The 16,187-nt window shown below is 47.1% G+C and overlaps 1 protein-coding gene across 1 annotated transcript in view; it reads left to right on the top strand.

Annotated features, from left to right (window-relative positions):
• The window catches only part of LOC147124917 (diacylglycerol kinase delta), a 225,075-nt gene that overhangs the window by 101,151 nt on the left and 107,737 nt on the right, over nt 1-16,187 (top strand). The window contains exons 16-17 of the mRNA XM_085988140.1: nt 7,057-7,164; nt 9,858-9,954. Coding sequence (XP_085844266.1) covers nt 7,057-7,164; nt 9,858-9,954 — 205 coding nt within the window. The remainder of the gene's footprint in view (nt 1-7,056; nt 7,165-9,857; nt 9,955-16,187) is intronic.

Consider the following 16,187-nt stretch of genomic DNA (forward strand, 5'->3'; position numbering starts at 1 on the left):
TTCATGTAGCTCCTTTAGCACTCTCTCCCTTAACTTGGGTGGAATCACCACTCTGGATCCACACCTCACTGTCCCCTGGCATACTGACAGCTGTTCTCTTCTGGATGAGAATGCTGGCAACAGTGAGTCGCCATGTGTTGGCCATCCCCTCACGGTCAATTCATATACCCGTGACAGCGTCGGATCATTGCGGGTCTCCTTCTCTATATCCGCGTTTGTTACTGGCAATCGTTCAATTATCGACGAATAAAATATCTCGATAGGGTCTACTGCTGGTGCTTCCTCCACCGTAGGCAGTGGCAGGCGCGATAGCCCATCAGCGTTCCCATGCTGTTTCGTGCCTTTATATTCTATTTCATATTGATTCGCCCCTAGAAACAGGGACCATCTTTGTAACCACTGTGCAGTCATTACTGGCATGCCCTTCTTAGGATTAAAGATGGAGACAAGTGGTTGGTGGTCAGTCAGCAAGGTGAACCTCTGCCCATGCAGATAATGGTTGAATTTTTTTACTCCCCATACTAGGCTGAGGGCCTCCCTGTCAATCTGGGTGCAGTTGCGCTCGGCTGAGGTTAGTGACTGAGACGCAAAGGCTACTGGCCTCTCCAACCCGTCAGGGAATTTGTGCGACAACACCGCTCCAATGCCGTAGGGTGATGCATCACATGCCAAACGAATTGGTAGTGCTGGGTTGAAATGGGCCAACACCTCTTTTGATGTGATCAATTCTTCACACTTCTGGAAAGCTCGTCTACATTCGTCATCCCACTTCCATGGTACCCCTGTTTGCAGTAGGGTGTTCAGCGGGTGTAATACCGTAGACAAATTTGGTAAGAACTTGTGGTAATAGTTTACCAGCCCGAGGAACGACCTCAGTTGTGACACATTTTCCGGTGATGGAGCCTTGACTACTGCCTCAATCTTGTCAGGGGACTTATGTAACCCCTCTTCATTGATGACGTGGCCGCAATACGAGATCTGTTTCTGGAAAAACTCGCACTTGTGGCGATTAGCTCGTAGCCCATATTCCTTTAATCTGGCGAGCACCTTCTCCAAGTTAGCGAGGTGATCACCGTCATTTTTGCCCGTGACCAAGATGTCGTCCAAATAACACTGGGTCCCTGGAATCCCTTGCAGGACCTGATCCATCGCCCTTTGCCAGATAGCCGGAGCCGACGCTACTCCAAACACCAGCCGGTTGTATTGATAGAGACCTTTATGGGTGTTGATCGTAAGGGAATGTTTCGAAGCTTCTTCTACCTCCATTTGCAAGTACGCCTGGGCTAGATCAATTTTGGTGAAGCGTTTACCACCAGATAGCGAGGCGAAAATATCCTCAATTCGTGGAAGCGGATATTGCACCATGTGAAGGACTGGGATCACTGTCACCTTAAAATCCCCACAGATGCGGACCTTCTTTGGTTCCCCAGGCGTATTACTCAACGACCTCTTCATTACAGGAACGATGGGTGTTGCCCACTCACTCCAGTCCACTTTGGACAGTACTCCTGAACGTTCCAACCCTTCCAGCTCTGCTTCAACCGCTGGTCTGATCGCATAAGGCACTGGTCTGGCCTTCAGAAACTTTGGGCTTGCATTATCCTCTATTTTAATTGTTGCTGTTATTCCTTTTAGTGTTCCTAGTCCCTCCTGGAACACTTCTTTTGCGTCAGTTAGCATTTTTGACAGTCGTCCAGGTGTGACGTCGTCATCCTTTTTGGCCTCCACCTTCAGTGCCTGTATGGAATGCCAATCTAAATGTATCTTCCGGATCCATTCACGTCCTAGCAGTGGTGGTCCTCCATTTGGCAATACATATATATCCATTTAAGGTACAGGTAGACTACCCTTTATCCGAACTTGCGAAAACCGAAACCCTCTAAAAACCTTTCGTTCACCATAAGTCGTGCGCACGACTTACACTGAACGAAAAAACCTTCGGTTTTTAGAGGGTTCCGGTTTCGGAAGTTCGGATAAAGGGTAAGTCGTGTGCACGACCCCCCGCGGACCCCCCCGCGGACCCCCGCCGACCCCCCCGCCGGCCCCGACCCCCGCCGACCCCCCCGCGGACCCCCGCCGACCCCGACCCCCACCGACTTACGCTGAGCGTCAGCGTAAGTCGTGCGCACGACCCCCCGCCGACCCCCCCGCGGACCCCCGCTGGTCCCGACCCCCGCGGACCCCCCCCCGCGGACCCCCGCCGACCCACCTTCCGAAATCCGAAATTCTCCGAAAACCGAAACACGGCTGGTCCCGAGGTTTTCGGATAAAGGATAGTCTACCTGTATTTCCTGACCTTTATATGTCACTTTCACCCTTATTTTTCCTTTGGGGTAGACTTTTTGCCCCGTATACGTCTTCAAGACAATCTCTGTAGCTTTCAAGGGTATGTGTGAAAATAGCCGCTTGTAGTCTCTTTGATTTATGACTGTTAGAGCTGACCCTGTGTCCAATTCCATTTCCACTTGGACTCCGTCTATCTTGAGTGTAACCCAGATAGTCTGGTGATCCTTCATTTCAGTTACATTATGTAGTTTCAGACAACCCAGCTCCTTGCTTCCGGAGTCTGTGTCACTTTTCTGTTCGTCTGAACCACTGTCCATCACCTGGTGTACCTTTTTGTACTTCTCCTGTGGAGATTTCTTACTGTTGGTTTTCTTCCCAGACCTGCAGACTCTTGCTATGTGTCCTGTTTTCCCACACTGTCTGCACACTTGGTCCTTGAACCAACAATCTTTCTGGTCATGTGTTGTTCTGCCGCAGCGATAGCACTTTCCTGATCCATAGGTCATTTCGTTGGTGCCATATTCTTGCGGTCTCCGTTGTATCTCTGCAGCGCCCCTTGCGGCTGCTTCGTGTGATACTGCCATACTGAAAGCTTTGTCCAGCGTAAGGTCCTTTTCTGATAGAAGCCGTTTCTGGGTTCCTTCACTTTGTAGCCCACACACAAACTTGTCCCTTAACGTGTCTGCTAGTCCCACTCCAAACTGGCAGTATTTCGATAGCTTGCGCAGTTCCATTAGGTACTCAGCATTGCTTTCGTCTTTGTGTTGGTTCCTTTTATGGAACTTAAAATCGTTCTGCTATCAGCAGCAGTGTGGGGTTTAAGTGGTCCTGTAGGATTTCTAGTATGCTTTCAAAATTCTTGTTTACCGGCTTCTCTGGGGTTATTAGATTTCGCAGTAACCCATAAGTTTTTGCACCCATGGAATTTAACAGAACCAGTGCTTTATTAGCATCTGGCACTTCATTCGCCCTGCAGTACACCTCAATACATTCCACATATGTCGCCCAATCTTCGACTTCATTGTCGAACGTAGAGATACTGCCACTGTTCGGCATCCTTGGTTGTGCGTTAACTATCACCAATGGCGCCTCCCGCGCTTCCCCTTCTTCTCCGCTGGCACAAAATGGCGTCTCCCACGCTTTCCTTCCTTCCTGCGCTCGCCCGTCTTCTCCGCCGCGGCTTCGCAAAATGGCGTCTCCTGCGCTCTTCCTTCTTCTCCGCGGCTCAGTGGCGCGTCCCGCGCTCTCCCTGCTTCTCCGCGGCTCAATGCCGTCTCCCGCGCTCTCCCTGCTTCTCCGCGGCTCAATGGTGTCTCCCTTTGCTTCACCCCATGGACCCTGATCAGCCCGTGATCCCTGGCTGTGCTCTGCGCATTCTTTTGATATTTGTCGACGCTGCTCAGTCTAGAACCCGGCTGTTTCTTACCCTCTCTCTCTCCGGTTTGCAGTATTTTTCCTCGACGCCGCTCGGTGATCAACCCCCGGCTGCGCCCTGCTCTCTTCACCCTCTTTCTTACCCCGTCGACGCTGCCCGTCTCTCTCTCTCTGCCGTCGGTCGGCTCCAGCCGCCGCTGCTCGGGAAGGATCTGCTCTGGACCTGTCGTCGGTCTCTTACTGCTCGTTGTGGCTGGGGAACCAAGCCCGGCTCTCCACAGCCTCCCCAGCAAAGTTGGATCTCTGCCTGACTGCTGGGCGGTTGCTCACGGTCGACGCCCGTGTTCCTGGACTCGTCTATTAAAAAAAAAATTAAAAAAAAAAAATTTGTAGGTAGATTCGCATCAACACTCGTCGCCACTGTTAGATCCGTGGTTCAGTGGATAAATAATTACACGGATGCTGTACATAAACAAATAACAGGTCTTTACTGGAGGAGGGTAATCTCTAGACTGGGGTACAGAGGCATGCGCACAGCTTATATACCGGTGTGGTCACTGCCGGTACTACAGTACACAGGAGCTGTAAAAAGTAGTTCTGACTTAAAGCACATACACTACAGAGAACTTTCTTAATCAGTATATTTCTAGCTCAATGAGGAACGAAGCAGTGCTGAATCTAGTTCTGAGGAATGAAGTAGGACAAGTGGAGTGTGTTTCAGAGGAGAACATCAGGGATCATATAATTAGGTTTAAAGTAGTTACGGAAAGGAACGAAGAAAAATCAACGATGAAAATATCCAACTAGAAGAGAGCCAATTTCAGTGATTTCAGAAGGGATCTAGCATAGGTGGACTGGAAACAAAGATTGGCCAGGAAAACAGTAAATGAGCAATGGCAGGCCTGCAAGGTGGAGATAGTTTGGATAAGGAGGAAAGATGGGGCATCCAAAGTTAGAGCTCCCTAGATGACATAGGAAATAGAGGTTAAAATAAAACAGAGAAAGGAGGTTTATGACAAACCAGGACAAAGCAGCCGGCCTGATTGTCACCCCATCCACCACCTTAAACATTCACTCCCTCCACCACCGGCGTACCGTGGCTGCAGTGTGTACCATCTACAAGATGCACTGCAGCAACTCACCAAGGCTTCTTCGGCAGCACCTCCCAAACTCGTGACCTCTACCACCTAGAAGGACAAGGGCAGCAGGCGCATGGGAACACCACCACCTCCAAGTTACCCTCCGAGTCACACACCATCCTGACTTGGAAATATACCGCCGTTCCTTCATCGTCGCTGGGTCAAACTCCTGGAACTCTCTACCTAACAGCACTGTGGGAGTACCTTCACCACACGGACTGCAGCAGTTTAAGAAGGTGGCTCTCCACCAGCTTCTCAAGGGCAACTAGGGATGGGCAATAAATTCTGGCCTTGCCAGTGACACCCACATCCCATGAACGAATAAAAAAAATGTCAGGTATAGAATACCAGGCAGAATACAGATAGTGCAGGGGGAAATTGAAAACGGATGTAAGGGCAAAGAGAGAGTATGAGAAAAGATTAGCGGGTAACATAAAGCGGAAACCAAAAAACTTTTATAAACATATAAAAAGCAAAAGGATAGTTAAGCAAATGGTGGGGCTGATTAGGAACTATAAAGGAAATCTTCTTGTGGAGACAGAGGGCATGACTGAGGTACTGAATGAGTATTTTGCATCTGTCTTCACAAAAGAAGAGGATGAACTTAATGTTGCAGTAGAGGAGGAAGGAGTAGAGCTATTGGATAGAGGACTGGAGGATTGCAAATGTTACACCCCTGTTCAGAAAAGGGGACAGGGGTAAACCTGGTAACTACAGGCCAATCAGTCTGACGTCAATGGTGGGAAAACTACTAAGACCATCATCAAGGACAAAATTAATTCTCACTTGGAGAAGCATTAGTTAATAAGGGACAGCCAGCGTGGATTTGTTAAAGGAAAATCGTGTCTGACTAACCTGATTGAGTTCTTTGATGTAGTAACAGAGAGGGTTGATGAAGGTAGTGCAGTAGCTATTGTATATATGAACTTCAAAAGGCATTTGATACAGTACCACATAACAGACTTATTCAGAAAAGAGAAGCACATGCTAGTAAAGGGACAGCAGTAACTTGGGTACGCAATTGGCTCAGGGATAGGAGGCAGACAGTAATGGTGAATGGATGTTTTTCTAACTGAAGAGAAGTATGCAGTGGGGTCCCCCAGGAGTCGATATTAGGATCATTGCTTTTCCTGTTGTATATAAATGACTTGGACTTGGGTATTGGGAGTACAATTTTGAAGTTCGCGGATGATACAAAACTTGGCAATGTAGTAAATAGTGCGCAGGAGAGTAGCAGACATCAGGAGGACAGAGACAGACTGGTGAGATGGACAGACATTTGGCAGATGTAATTTAAGGCAAACAAGCGTTAAGTGAAGCACTTTGGAAGAAACAACATGGAGAGGCAGTATAATCTAAGTGGTACTATAATGAGGGGTGTCAAATTTTTGTCTTAAACACTCCTGTGAAGCGCCTTGGGACGTTTTACTATGTTAAAGGCACTATATAAATACAAGTTGTTGTTGTTGTGGGTGCAAGAGCAGAAGGACCTGGGGTTGTATATTCACAAATCCTTGAAGGTGGCAGGGCAAATTGATAAGGCAATTAAGGAAGCGTATGGAATACTTGGCTTTGAATAGGGGCATTGAATACAAAGTCAAGGAAGTCATGCTAAACTTTTACGAATCACTGGTTAGGCCTCAGCTAGAGTATTATTTACAATTCTGGGCACCACACTATCGGTAGGATGTCAAGGCCCTGGAGAGGGTACAGAGAAGATTTACCAGGGTGATACCAGAGATGAGGGACTTCAGTTATGTAGAGAAGCTGGAGAAGTTGGGATTGTTCTCCTTGGAGCATTGAAGGATAAGCTGAGACCTAATAGAGGTATTCAAAATTGAGAGTGGTTTTGATACAGCAAATAGGGAGAAACCCTTTCCTCTGGTATCTGGGTCGGTAACCAGAGGTCATAGATTTAAAATAATTGGTAAAAGAACTGGAAGAGAAATGGGGAGAATGGTTTTTTCATACAGAGGATTGTTAAGATCTGGAATGCCCTACCTAAAAGGATGGTGGAAGCAGATTCCATAGGATCTTTCAATAGGCGACTGGACATGTACTTGAAGAGAACTAATTTGAGGGTTAATAAGAGGGTAAAAAGCTGGGGTGTGGGACTACATTGGACAGCTGTTTCAAAGAGCCAGCACAGGCATGAAGGGCCGAATGGCCTCCATTTGTGCTGTGACATTCTATGATTCTAACTACACTGTGTTGAAAATTATGCCTCATATCCTGAGCTCAGTGCCTTTTGCTGTAGATCTTTCTCCGAGAAGTGCGTCATGAACAATTACTTTGGCATTGGACTAGATGCCAAAATATCACTGGAGTTCAACAACAAGAGGGACGAGCACCCCAAAAAATGCAGGTACGTGCTTTCATTTTCCTTTCTTGGTGTTCTGTACCTTGTGTACGTGGAGTAACACAGACTGGTCCTGGTCTGTCCCAAACTGGGTGCCCTGTGTACATGGTCTAACGCAGACTGGTCCCGGTCTGTCCCAGACTGGGTGCCCTGTGTACATGGTCTAACACAGACTGGCCCTGGTCTGTCCCAGACTGGGTGCCCTGTGTTCATGGAGTAACACAGACTAGTCCAGGTCTGTCCCAGACTGGGTGCCCTGTGTACATGGAGTAACACAGACTGGTCCTGGTCTGCCTCAGACTGGGTGCCCTGTGTACATGGTCTAACACAGACTGGCCCTGGTCTGTCCCAGACTGGGTGCCCTGTGTTCATGGAGTAACACAGACTAGTCCAGGTCTGTCCCAGACTGGGTGCCCTGTGTACATGGTCTAACACAGACTGGCCCTGGTCTGTCCCAGACTGGGTGCCCTGTGTTCATGGAGTAACACAGACTAGTCCAGGTCTGTCCCAGACTGGGTGCCCTGTGTAAATGGATTAACACAGACTGGTCCTGGTCTGTTCCAGACTGGGTGCCCTGCGTACGTGGAGTAACATAGACTGGTCCTGGTCTGTCCCAGACTGGGTGCCCTGTGTAGGTGGAGTAACACAGACTGGCCCAGGCCTGTCCCAGACTGGGTGCCCTGTGTAAATGGAGTAACACAGACTGATCCCGGTCTGTCCCAGACTGGGTGCCCTGTGTACATGGACTAACACAGACTGGTCCCGGTCTGTCCCAGACTGGGTGCCCTGTGTACATGGAGTAACACAGACTGGTCCCGGTCTGTCCCAGACTGGGTGCCCTGTGTACATGGAGTAACACAGACTGGTCCAGGTCTGTCCCAGACTGGCTGCCCTGTGTACATGGAGTAACACAGACTGGTCCCGGTCTGTCCCAGACCGAAGGGATAATTACAAGCCCTAGCCCTATCTTCGGCTACCCCAGATCAGGCGTATTCCCCAGACTTTCACCTTCAACTTAAGCTAGAGATAGCCAAATTCTATAAGATGCTTTATGGGTCTAAAGGTTCAGGCTACCTCTCCCTAAAGGGAATGAACGACTGAAGATGTTACCATCCTCCAGATAGCACTTTTAATAAGTTTAACTAGATTGTAACCTTCCGGATATTATGAGGGTCCGGAATAACCCCAGAATTCTGCAACTCCTTACAAAATAGTGTACAGAAATTGGGTTCGCGAGACAATTCTAAAAATATATAGTTTTATTTAAGAGCCGATATTCAGTTAACAACTGTTGAATCAGTCGCAACATTAGCAATTCAAAATACAATTAGATTACATTTCTTATTTCTCAGAGATCCTTATTCTCAAATCTTTACTTCGTTACATTTCTACATTTCTTATCTCTAAATCCAGATTATCCACCAAAATCAAATATCTTGGTTACCCGAGTCTCAAAGTTAAAAACTTACAGAGCGTGCTTGTGAAGTTGAGAAACGCTTGGCCCGTTCAGCGAGTTCTGACTTTCTGTTTGAAAAGCTCTATCTTTTATACCCTTTTTGCAGTGGTTCATTCTTTGAAGTTCTCTGCTGATGTAAGCTAATTGTATTTATTGATATCTCTGTTGAATATTTTCTATCTTACTGTCGATTCAACCATTGCATGCATAATTATGTCTCTACCTTTAGGTGTTACAAAAACTATCATAAAAACAATATGACAGTAGTCTTTATTTGATGTCATTCTTACAAAATGCTTTCATTCAATTCTTAATATTGGCTTAACTGATTTTTAGCAGATGTTGTGACTCCGTGGTGTTCCAAGTTCAATACTAAAACAATGTAATTGGTTGGTGCATCTATTGAAGTCATATCTTCAAAGTGTTCTTGTTGGTATCATATTTAGTATGTATAAATTAAAGACACTTTGACTGAGTGTTTACTTGTTTTCTAGCTATCTCAATTGGTTGCATATTTAATCGTGTTTCCTGTCTTCCAAGTTTAACATAAAAACTATTTGACCAGCAGGTGTTTCATTTACTTGATGTCATCTTTTCAAAGGCACATGCCTCTTTTAATGTTTGTGTTTCTGTTCAACGTGTTAGCTTATAACACCTTAAACAGGGTCTTCCATTGTGTTATTCCTAAACTCCAGACCCTCTGGAACCGCCAAACTGCCATTTCAATAGGGTCATTGTTTTAGTATATTTAACTAATTCCCATTTCAAAGCTTGTTTGGTTTTTACAACTTTGTTATCAAACCAACCCATGTCAGAAGCCTGTTTTCTGTTTGCAGCCTGTGTCTCCAAGACTTTCCAGACTTTTAAACCCAGTATATCATGTATTAATAAATATCAGAATTCTGTTCATATTTTGGTGTATCTTTCTGAAATATGGCTTATTCCATGATAAGACAGGAGTAACACAGACTGGTCCTGGTCTGTCCCAGACTGGGTGCCCTGTGTACATGGAGCATCACAGACTGGTCCAGGTCTGTCCCAGACTGGGTGCCCTGTGTACATGGTCTAACACAGACTGGTCCTGGTCTGTCCCAGACTGGGTGCCCTGTGTACATGGTTTAACACAGACTGGTCCTGGTCTGTCCCAGCCACCAGTGCTGCATAAATTACTTTAGCCTAGAACATTAGAGATAGAGCCTACTGTCATTATGATGTTGAATTGTGTTATGCTCTCTTTGTCCAGAAGCCGAACTAAGAACATGATGTGGTACGGAGTCCTCGGCACCAAAGAACTTCTGCAGAGAACGTACAAGAATTTAGAGCAGCGGGTCCATCTGGAGGTACAAGCCCCTATCAACAGTGTGATATAAACAATGCCGTATATGCGCTGGGGTTGTAGTTGTTCAGAGCACTGTTTTCTGAACTCGGAGACTGGGATCCCATGCAGCTCAATTCAAGTGCTGGCTGTAAGGCCCTTGTGTAAAACTAGTATTTAGTTAGCACCAACTTGGTCAGAAATATATGAGAAAAGTGATAGGTGCAGAGGTCACAGCGCGTCTGTGCAAGAAATAAACTTAACATAATCTCAATATTACATAAAGAGTAGCCTTTTCAGAGCTCTACACTGTATCTAACCCGTGTGGTAACTGTCCTGCATGTATTTCATGGGACAGTGTAGAGGGAGCTTTACTCTGTATCTAATCCATACTGTACCTGCCCTGGGAGTGTTTGATGGGACAGTGTAGAGGGAGCTTTACTCTGTATCTAACTTGTGCTGTACCTGCCCTGGGAGTGTTTGATGGGACAGTGTAGAGGGAGATTTACTCTGTCTCTAACCCATGCCGTACCTGCCCTGGGAGTGTTTGTTGGGACAGTGTAGAGGGAGCTTTACTCCGTATTTAACCCATGCTTTACCTGCCCTGGGAGTGTTTGATGGGATAGTGTAGAGGGAGCTTTACTCTGTATCCAACCCATGCTGTACCTGCCCTGGGAGTGTTTGATGGGACAATGTAGAGGGAGCTTTACTCTGTATCTAATCCATGCTGTACCTGCCCTGGGAGTGTTTGATGGGACAATGTAGAGGAGCTTTACTCTGTATCTAATCCATGCTGTACCTGCCCTGGGAGTGTTTGATGGGACAATGTAGAGGGAGCTTTACTCTGTATCTAATCCATGCTGTACCTGCCCTGGGAGTGTTTGTTGGGACAGTGCAGAGGGAGCTTTACTCTGTATCTAATCCATGCTGTACCGAAACGGCTCTCGTCAAAGTCACAAATGGCATCTTTTGTGACTGTGACAAAGGTAAACTATCCCTCCTCGTCCTTCATGACTTGTCTGCAGCCTTTGACATGGTTGACCACTCCATTCTTCTCCAACACCTCTCCACCATCATCCAGCTGGGTGGGACTGCACTCGCCTAGATCCTTTCTTATCTATCTAATCGTAGCCAGAGAATCACCTGCAAAGGCTTCTCTTCCCACTCCCGCATCGTTACCTCTGGTGTCCCCCAAGGATCTATCCTTGGCTCCCTCCTACTTCTCATCTACATGTTGCTCCTTGGTGACGTCATCTGAAAACACAGTGTCAGTTTCCACATGTACGCTGATGACACCCAGCTCTACCTCACTACCTCTTCTCTCGACCCCTTCACGGTCTCTAAGTTGTCAGACTGCTTGTCCGACATCCAGTTCTGGATGAGCAGAAATTTTTTCCAATTAAATATTGGGAAGACTGAAGCCATTGTTTTCGGTCCCCGCCACAAACGCCATTCCCTAGCCACCGACTCCCTCCCTCTCCCTAACATCAGTCTGAGGCTGAACCACACTGTCGCAACCTTGGTGTCATATTTGACCCTGAAATAAGCTTCTTAGCACATAGCCGCAGCATAACTAAGACCGTCTATTTCCGCCTCCATTACTTTGCCCGTCTCCATCCTTGCCTCAGCTCATCTGCTGCTGAAACCCTCATCCATGCCTTTGTTACCTCCAGACTTGACTATCGCAATGCACTCCTGGCTGGCCTCCCACATTCTACCCTACGTAAACTTGAGGTCATCAAAAACTCGGCTGCCCATGTCCTAACTCGCACCAAGTCCCTTCACCCATCACCCCTGTGCTCGCTGACCTACTTGGTTTACGCCTCAATTTAAGCAGCGCCTCAATTTAAAAATTCTCATCATTGCTTTCAAATCCCTCCATGGCCTCGTGTCCCTCCCTATCTCTGTAATCTCCTTCAGCCCCACAACATCCCAAGATATCTGCACTCCTCTAACTCTGCCCTCTTGAGCATCCCTGATTATAATTGCTCAACCATTGGTGGCCGTGCCTTCTGTTGCCTAGGCCCTAAGCTCTGGAAGTCCCTGTCTAAACCTCTCCGCCTCTCTTTCCTCCTCTAAGACGCTCCTTAAAACCTACCTCTTTGACCAAGCTTTTGGTCACCTGCCCTAATTTCTCCTTATGTGTGCTCGGTGTCAAATTTTTTGCCTTATGATATTCCTGTGAAGCGCCTTGGGACATTTTACTACGTTAAAGGCACTATATAATTAAAAGTTGTTGTTGTTGTACCTGCCCAGGGCGTGATTGATGGGACAGTGTAGAGGGAGCTTTACTCTGTATCTAATCCGTGCTGTACCTGTCCTGGAAGTGTTTGATGGGACAATGTAGAAGGAGCTTTACTCTGTATCTAACCCGTGCTGTACCTGTCCTTGGAGTGTTTGATGGGTCAGTGTAGAGGGAGCTTTACTCTGTATCTAACCCGTGCTGTACCTGTCCTTGGAGTGTTTGATGGGTCAGTGTAGAGGGAGCTTTACTCTGTATCTAACCCGTGCTGTACCTGCCCTTGGAGTGTTTGATGGGTCAGTGTAGAGGGAGCTTTATTCTGTATCTAACCCGTGCTGTACCTGTCCTTGGAGTGTTTGATGGGTCAGTGTAGAGGGAGCTTTACTCTGTATCTAACCCGTGCTGTACCTGTCCTTGGAGTGTTTGATGGGTCAGTGTAGAGGGAGCTTTACTCTGTATCTAACCCGTGCTGTACCTGCCCTTGGAGTGTTTGATGGGTCAGTGTAGAGGGAGCTTTATTCTGTATCTAACCCGTGCTGTACCTGTCCTTGGAGTGTTTGATGGGTCAGTGTAGAGGGAGCTTTAGTCTGTATCTAACCCATGCTGTACCTTGTTAAGTATGTGTATTGTATTGAACAATTAACACAAAGACTTAAACGTATAACTCAAACAGGTCTTTACTGGTTGGAGGTAGGGACTATACATAGGTCTTTACTTCATGCCCACAGGCGGGAACTGAGGGGGATCAGTACCCACAGTACTATTTATACCCCTATGGCCAGGAGTGGTACTGCGTATCACTACGCCCAACAAGTAGTGCAGTCCTGTCCATAGGTTCAAAGTAGCACACATATTACATACACAACATTCCTCCCTTCCTAGCTTTACAGTCATCTCCCCATTTAACATAACGTAATAACATATATACATATATAACTTCAGGTTTACATAACAGAATAACATAGATAACTTCATGTCAAAACAGATCACAGATTCAGTCTCTGCGGAAAACAGTTCACAGATTCAATCTCTGTGGTGGAGTCGGTTCACGTTGCTGGAGTGACTCATTCAATAGTCCTTCCATGGATTTAACAGTTTGAACTTCCGAACTGAATTGGCTCCGTTCGGAGGGACCACGTGTGTGATCTGGTAGAGGTAATAATGGTTCAGATGGGTCATCTTCTGTTTCGACTTTTCCTTTTCTGCTTCTTGGAGACTCTCTGGGCTCCACTGTCAGCTGCCAGCTGCATGCGCAGTTCCTCCTTCTCTCCCTCCTTTTTCCGTAGTAGAGCCACCTTCTCCCGATGTTCTGTAGACTTTCGGTGCTCCTCCATGATTTCTGTATGGTGGGAGTCGAAGTTACAAGTTGGGCAGGACAGGACATAGTAATATTCGGTGTCGTCCTGATCTAGGCCAGCGAGAGGGTCTTCTATTTCCTCCATACCCAGCTGGGCGTTAGCCAGCTTTTGTTCCAAGTCCAGACATCTTTCCTGAAGAGACTTCTTCATGTGTACCTCTTCATCCAGCTTTTTCTGGGCTTTCAGCAAGTCGTTTACTAATGACCTCATTTGAGATTTTACTACTTCAACTTCTTTTGGAGATTGATTGATCGGACTATTCAATCCCTCTACCGGAGCAGCTGTTTCAGCGGTCTGTTGTTCTACGTTGACGTGAGTCAGCGTACTTTTGGCATCCAAGGGCTGCTCTGTTGCAGTCATCTCAGTCTGTGTTGCCACCTCAGCTCTTCCAATAACCTTTGATAGCTCCGAACCCCTTTCCTTTGAATATTGAAGTTCGTGTTCAAGTTTTTCCCATTTCAGAGTCCTGTCCTTCAGCATATGCAGGAGTTGGCTGACCGTTAACTCCTCTGACATCAGACGTTTTGTGTGCTCCTGCTCCATTTTCTCCATCAGCTGCTTCTGTTGTCTTTCCAGATTCTCCAACTCTATATCAAAGAACTCTTTCGTTGCATTCAACTCTTGCTCACAACGGCGAAGCATTTGTTCTAATTGCTGTTGTAGTTTGAAATGGAGTTGAGTTCGAGCCCGGTGTCCCTCAGAAATGGGCACATCAGTAGACTTGCCAGACTCAGAATCCACAGTTAAACTATGTTGTTGTTGCTCAGTGGAATTCTGTGCTGAAACTTTGTCTTTTGCACCTGAGTTGGGCTTACCATCATCCGTTCCAGAGTCTGGGCCGACTATCTTCACTGAGTTCTCACTCGTTATTGTTTGTAGGAAATGCCAGTCCATATTCATTTTCCTAATCCACTCCCGTCCTAGTAGTGGAGAACCTCCTTCAGATATCACATATAAGTCCATTATTTGACTGTCTTCGCCCTTGTGGACCACTGCAACCTCTATTTTCCCGATGGGGTACACTCTTTGCCCCGTGTATGTTTTCAATATAATCCCCGTATCCTGTAGGGGAACATGTTGGAATAACTTTCCGTAATCTTTCTTATTTATGACCGTCAATGCCGATCCAGTGTCCAATTCCAGTTTTACTTGGACTCCTTCTATCTGAAGAGTGACCCAAATTGTCTGGAGGTCTGCACCCTTACCAGCGTTGAGTACTCTTAAGCTAGCCAGTTCATTACTGCTAGCGTCTGAATCGGACTCCTGTTCGGTCACCTTGTGTACCTTTGCGTATTTTCCTTGCGGTGACTTCTTGTTGCTGGTCTTCTTCCCTGACCTGCATACTCTAGCTATATGTCCAAGCCTACCACAAGTTCTACATTCTTGGTTTTTAAACCAACACTGGTTCTGATCATGCGTTGTCTTTCCACAACGATAACATTTGCCAGAACTCACACCCAATTTGTGTGCACTGAGCTCCGGTGACCGTAGCTGCATTACTGCCGTGCCTCTCGCTGCGGCTTCGTGTGCTGCTGCCATAGTGACCGCCTTCTCAAGCGTCAGCTCATTCTCCTCGAGCAGTCACTTTTGTGTATCCTGTTTAAATAAACCACACACAAATTTGTCTCGAAGTGCCTCTGTCAGTCCCGTTCCAAACTGGCAATATTTCGCTAATTTACGCAATTCCAGCAAATAATCAGCATTGCTTTCATGCTGTAGCTGCCTTCTGTCATAAAATTTAAATCGTTCCGCTAGCATCAGCGGCGTGGGGTTTAGATGATCTTTCAGGACAGTAACAATCTCATCGAACGTCTTATCCGTCGGTTCATCTGGTGATAACAGGTGTTTCAATTGCCCGTATGTCTTCGCACCCATTAAATTTAATAATGTTAGAGCTTTATCTTGGTCATGAATTTTATTGGCCTTACAATAATTTTTTACTCTTTCAACATATATGGCCCAATCTTCGAGGTCACTATCAAAGGTGCTAATATTCCCGTGTTTAGGCATTGTAGATTTGCAATTTCTCAGATTTTATTTTGTTTACTTGTTATCAAAGATGGCAGCTTCCCGCTCTTGCCGTCGTCCTCCGCCCACAAAATGGCGGTTTTCCCGCTTCTGCCTTCTTCCCCAGCGGTTTTCCCGCGAAAAATGGCGGCTTTCCCGCGCTTCTCGCTCTCCCCGCCCACTTCAATGGCGGTTTTCCCGCGCTTCTCGTCGCTGACTTTCAGCCCGACTGCGGCTCTTATCTCCTGTGCGATCGCTGGTGCGCCGCCCGCCCGAAACGGTTCTCAGCCCTTATCACCGGTGCGATCGCTGGCCCGCTAAGCGCCTCCCGCTTGAAGCGGCTCCCGGCCTCTGGCTCACCCGCTCGGCGGCTCTTGCTCGCTCCCTCCCGGGCTCTGGCTTACCCGCTTGCGCCCTCCCGGGCTCTGGCTTACCCACGAGGTTATGGAGGCTTCAGGGTCCTAATGCCTGTCGCTTCCAGTCGCTGGAAGCTGTCAGGATTTCTGCTGCCCTTCAGTTTTCAGTGGGGTGTTGAGGATTGGAACCTCTCTTCAACGTCCTGTCTTTGGACGAAGCCGCTGTGGAATAACTGCCGCAGGGTTCGAACCGACTCGTCGCCAGTGTTAAGTATGTGTATTGTATTGAACAAAT

Source organism: Somniosus microcephalus, chromosome 1 (assembly GCF_052327205.1).
Source record: "Somniosus microcephalus isolate GS21.2 chromosome 1, FLI_Smic_1.0, whole genome shotgun sequence".
NCBI classification, from domain to species: Eukaryota; Metazoa; Chordata; class Chondrichthyes; order Squaliformes; family Somniosidae; genus Somniosus; species Somniosus microcephalus.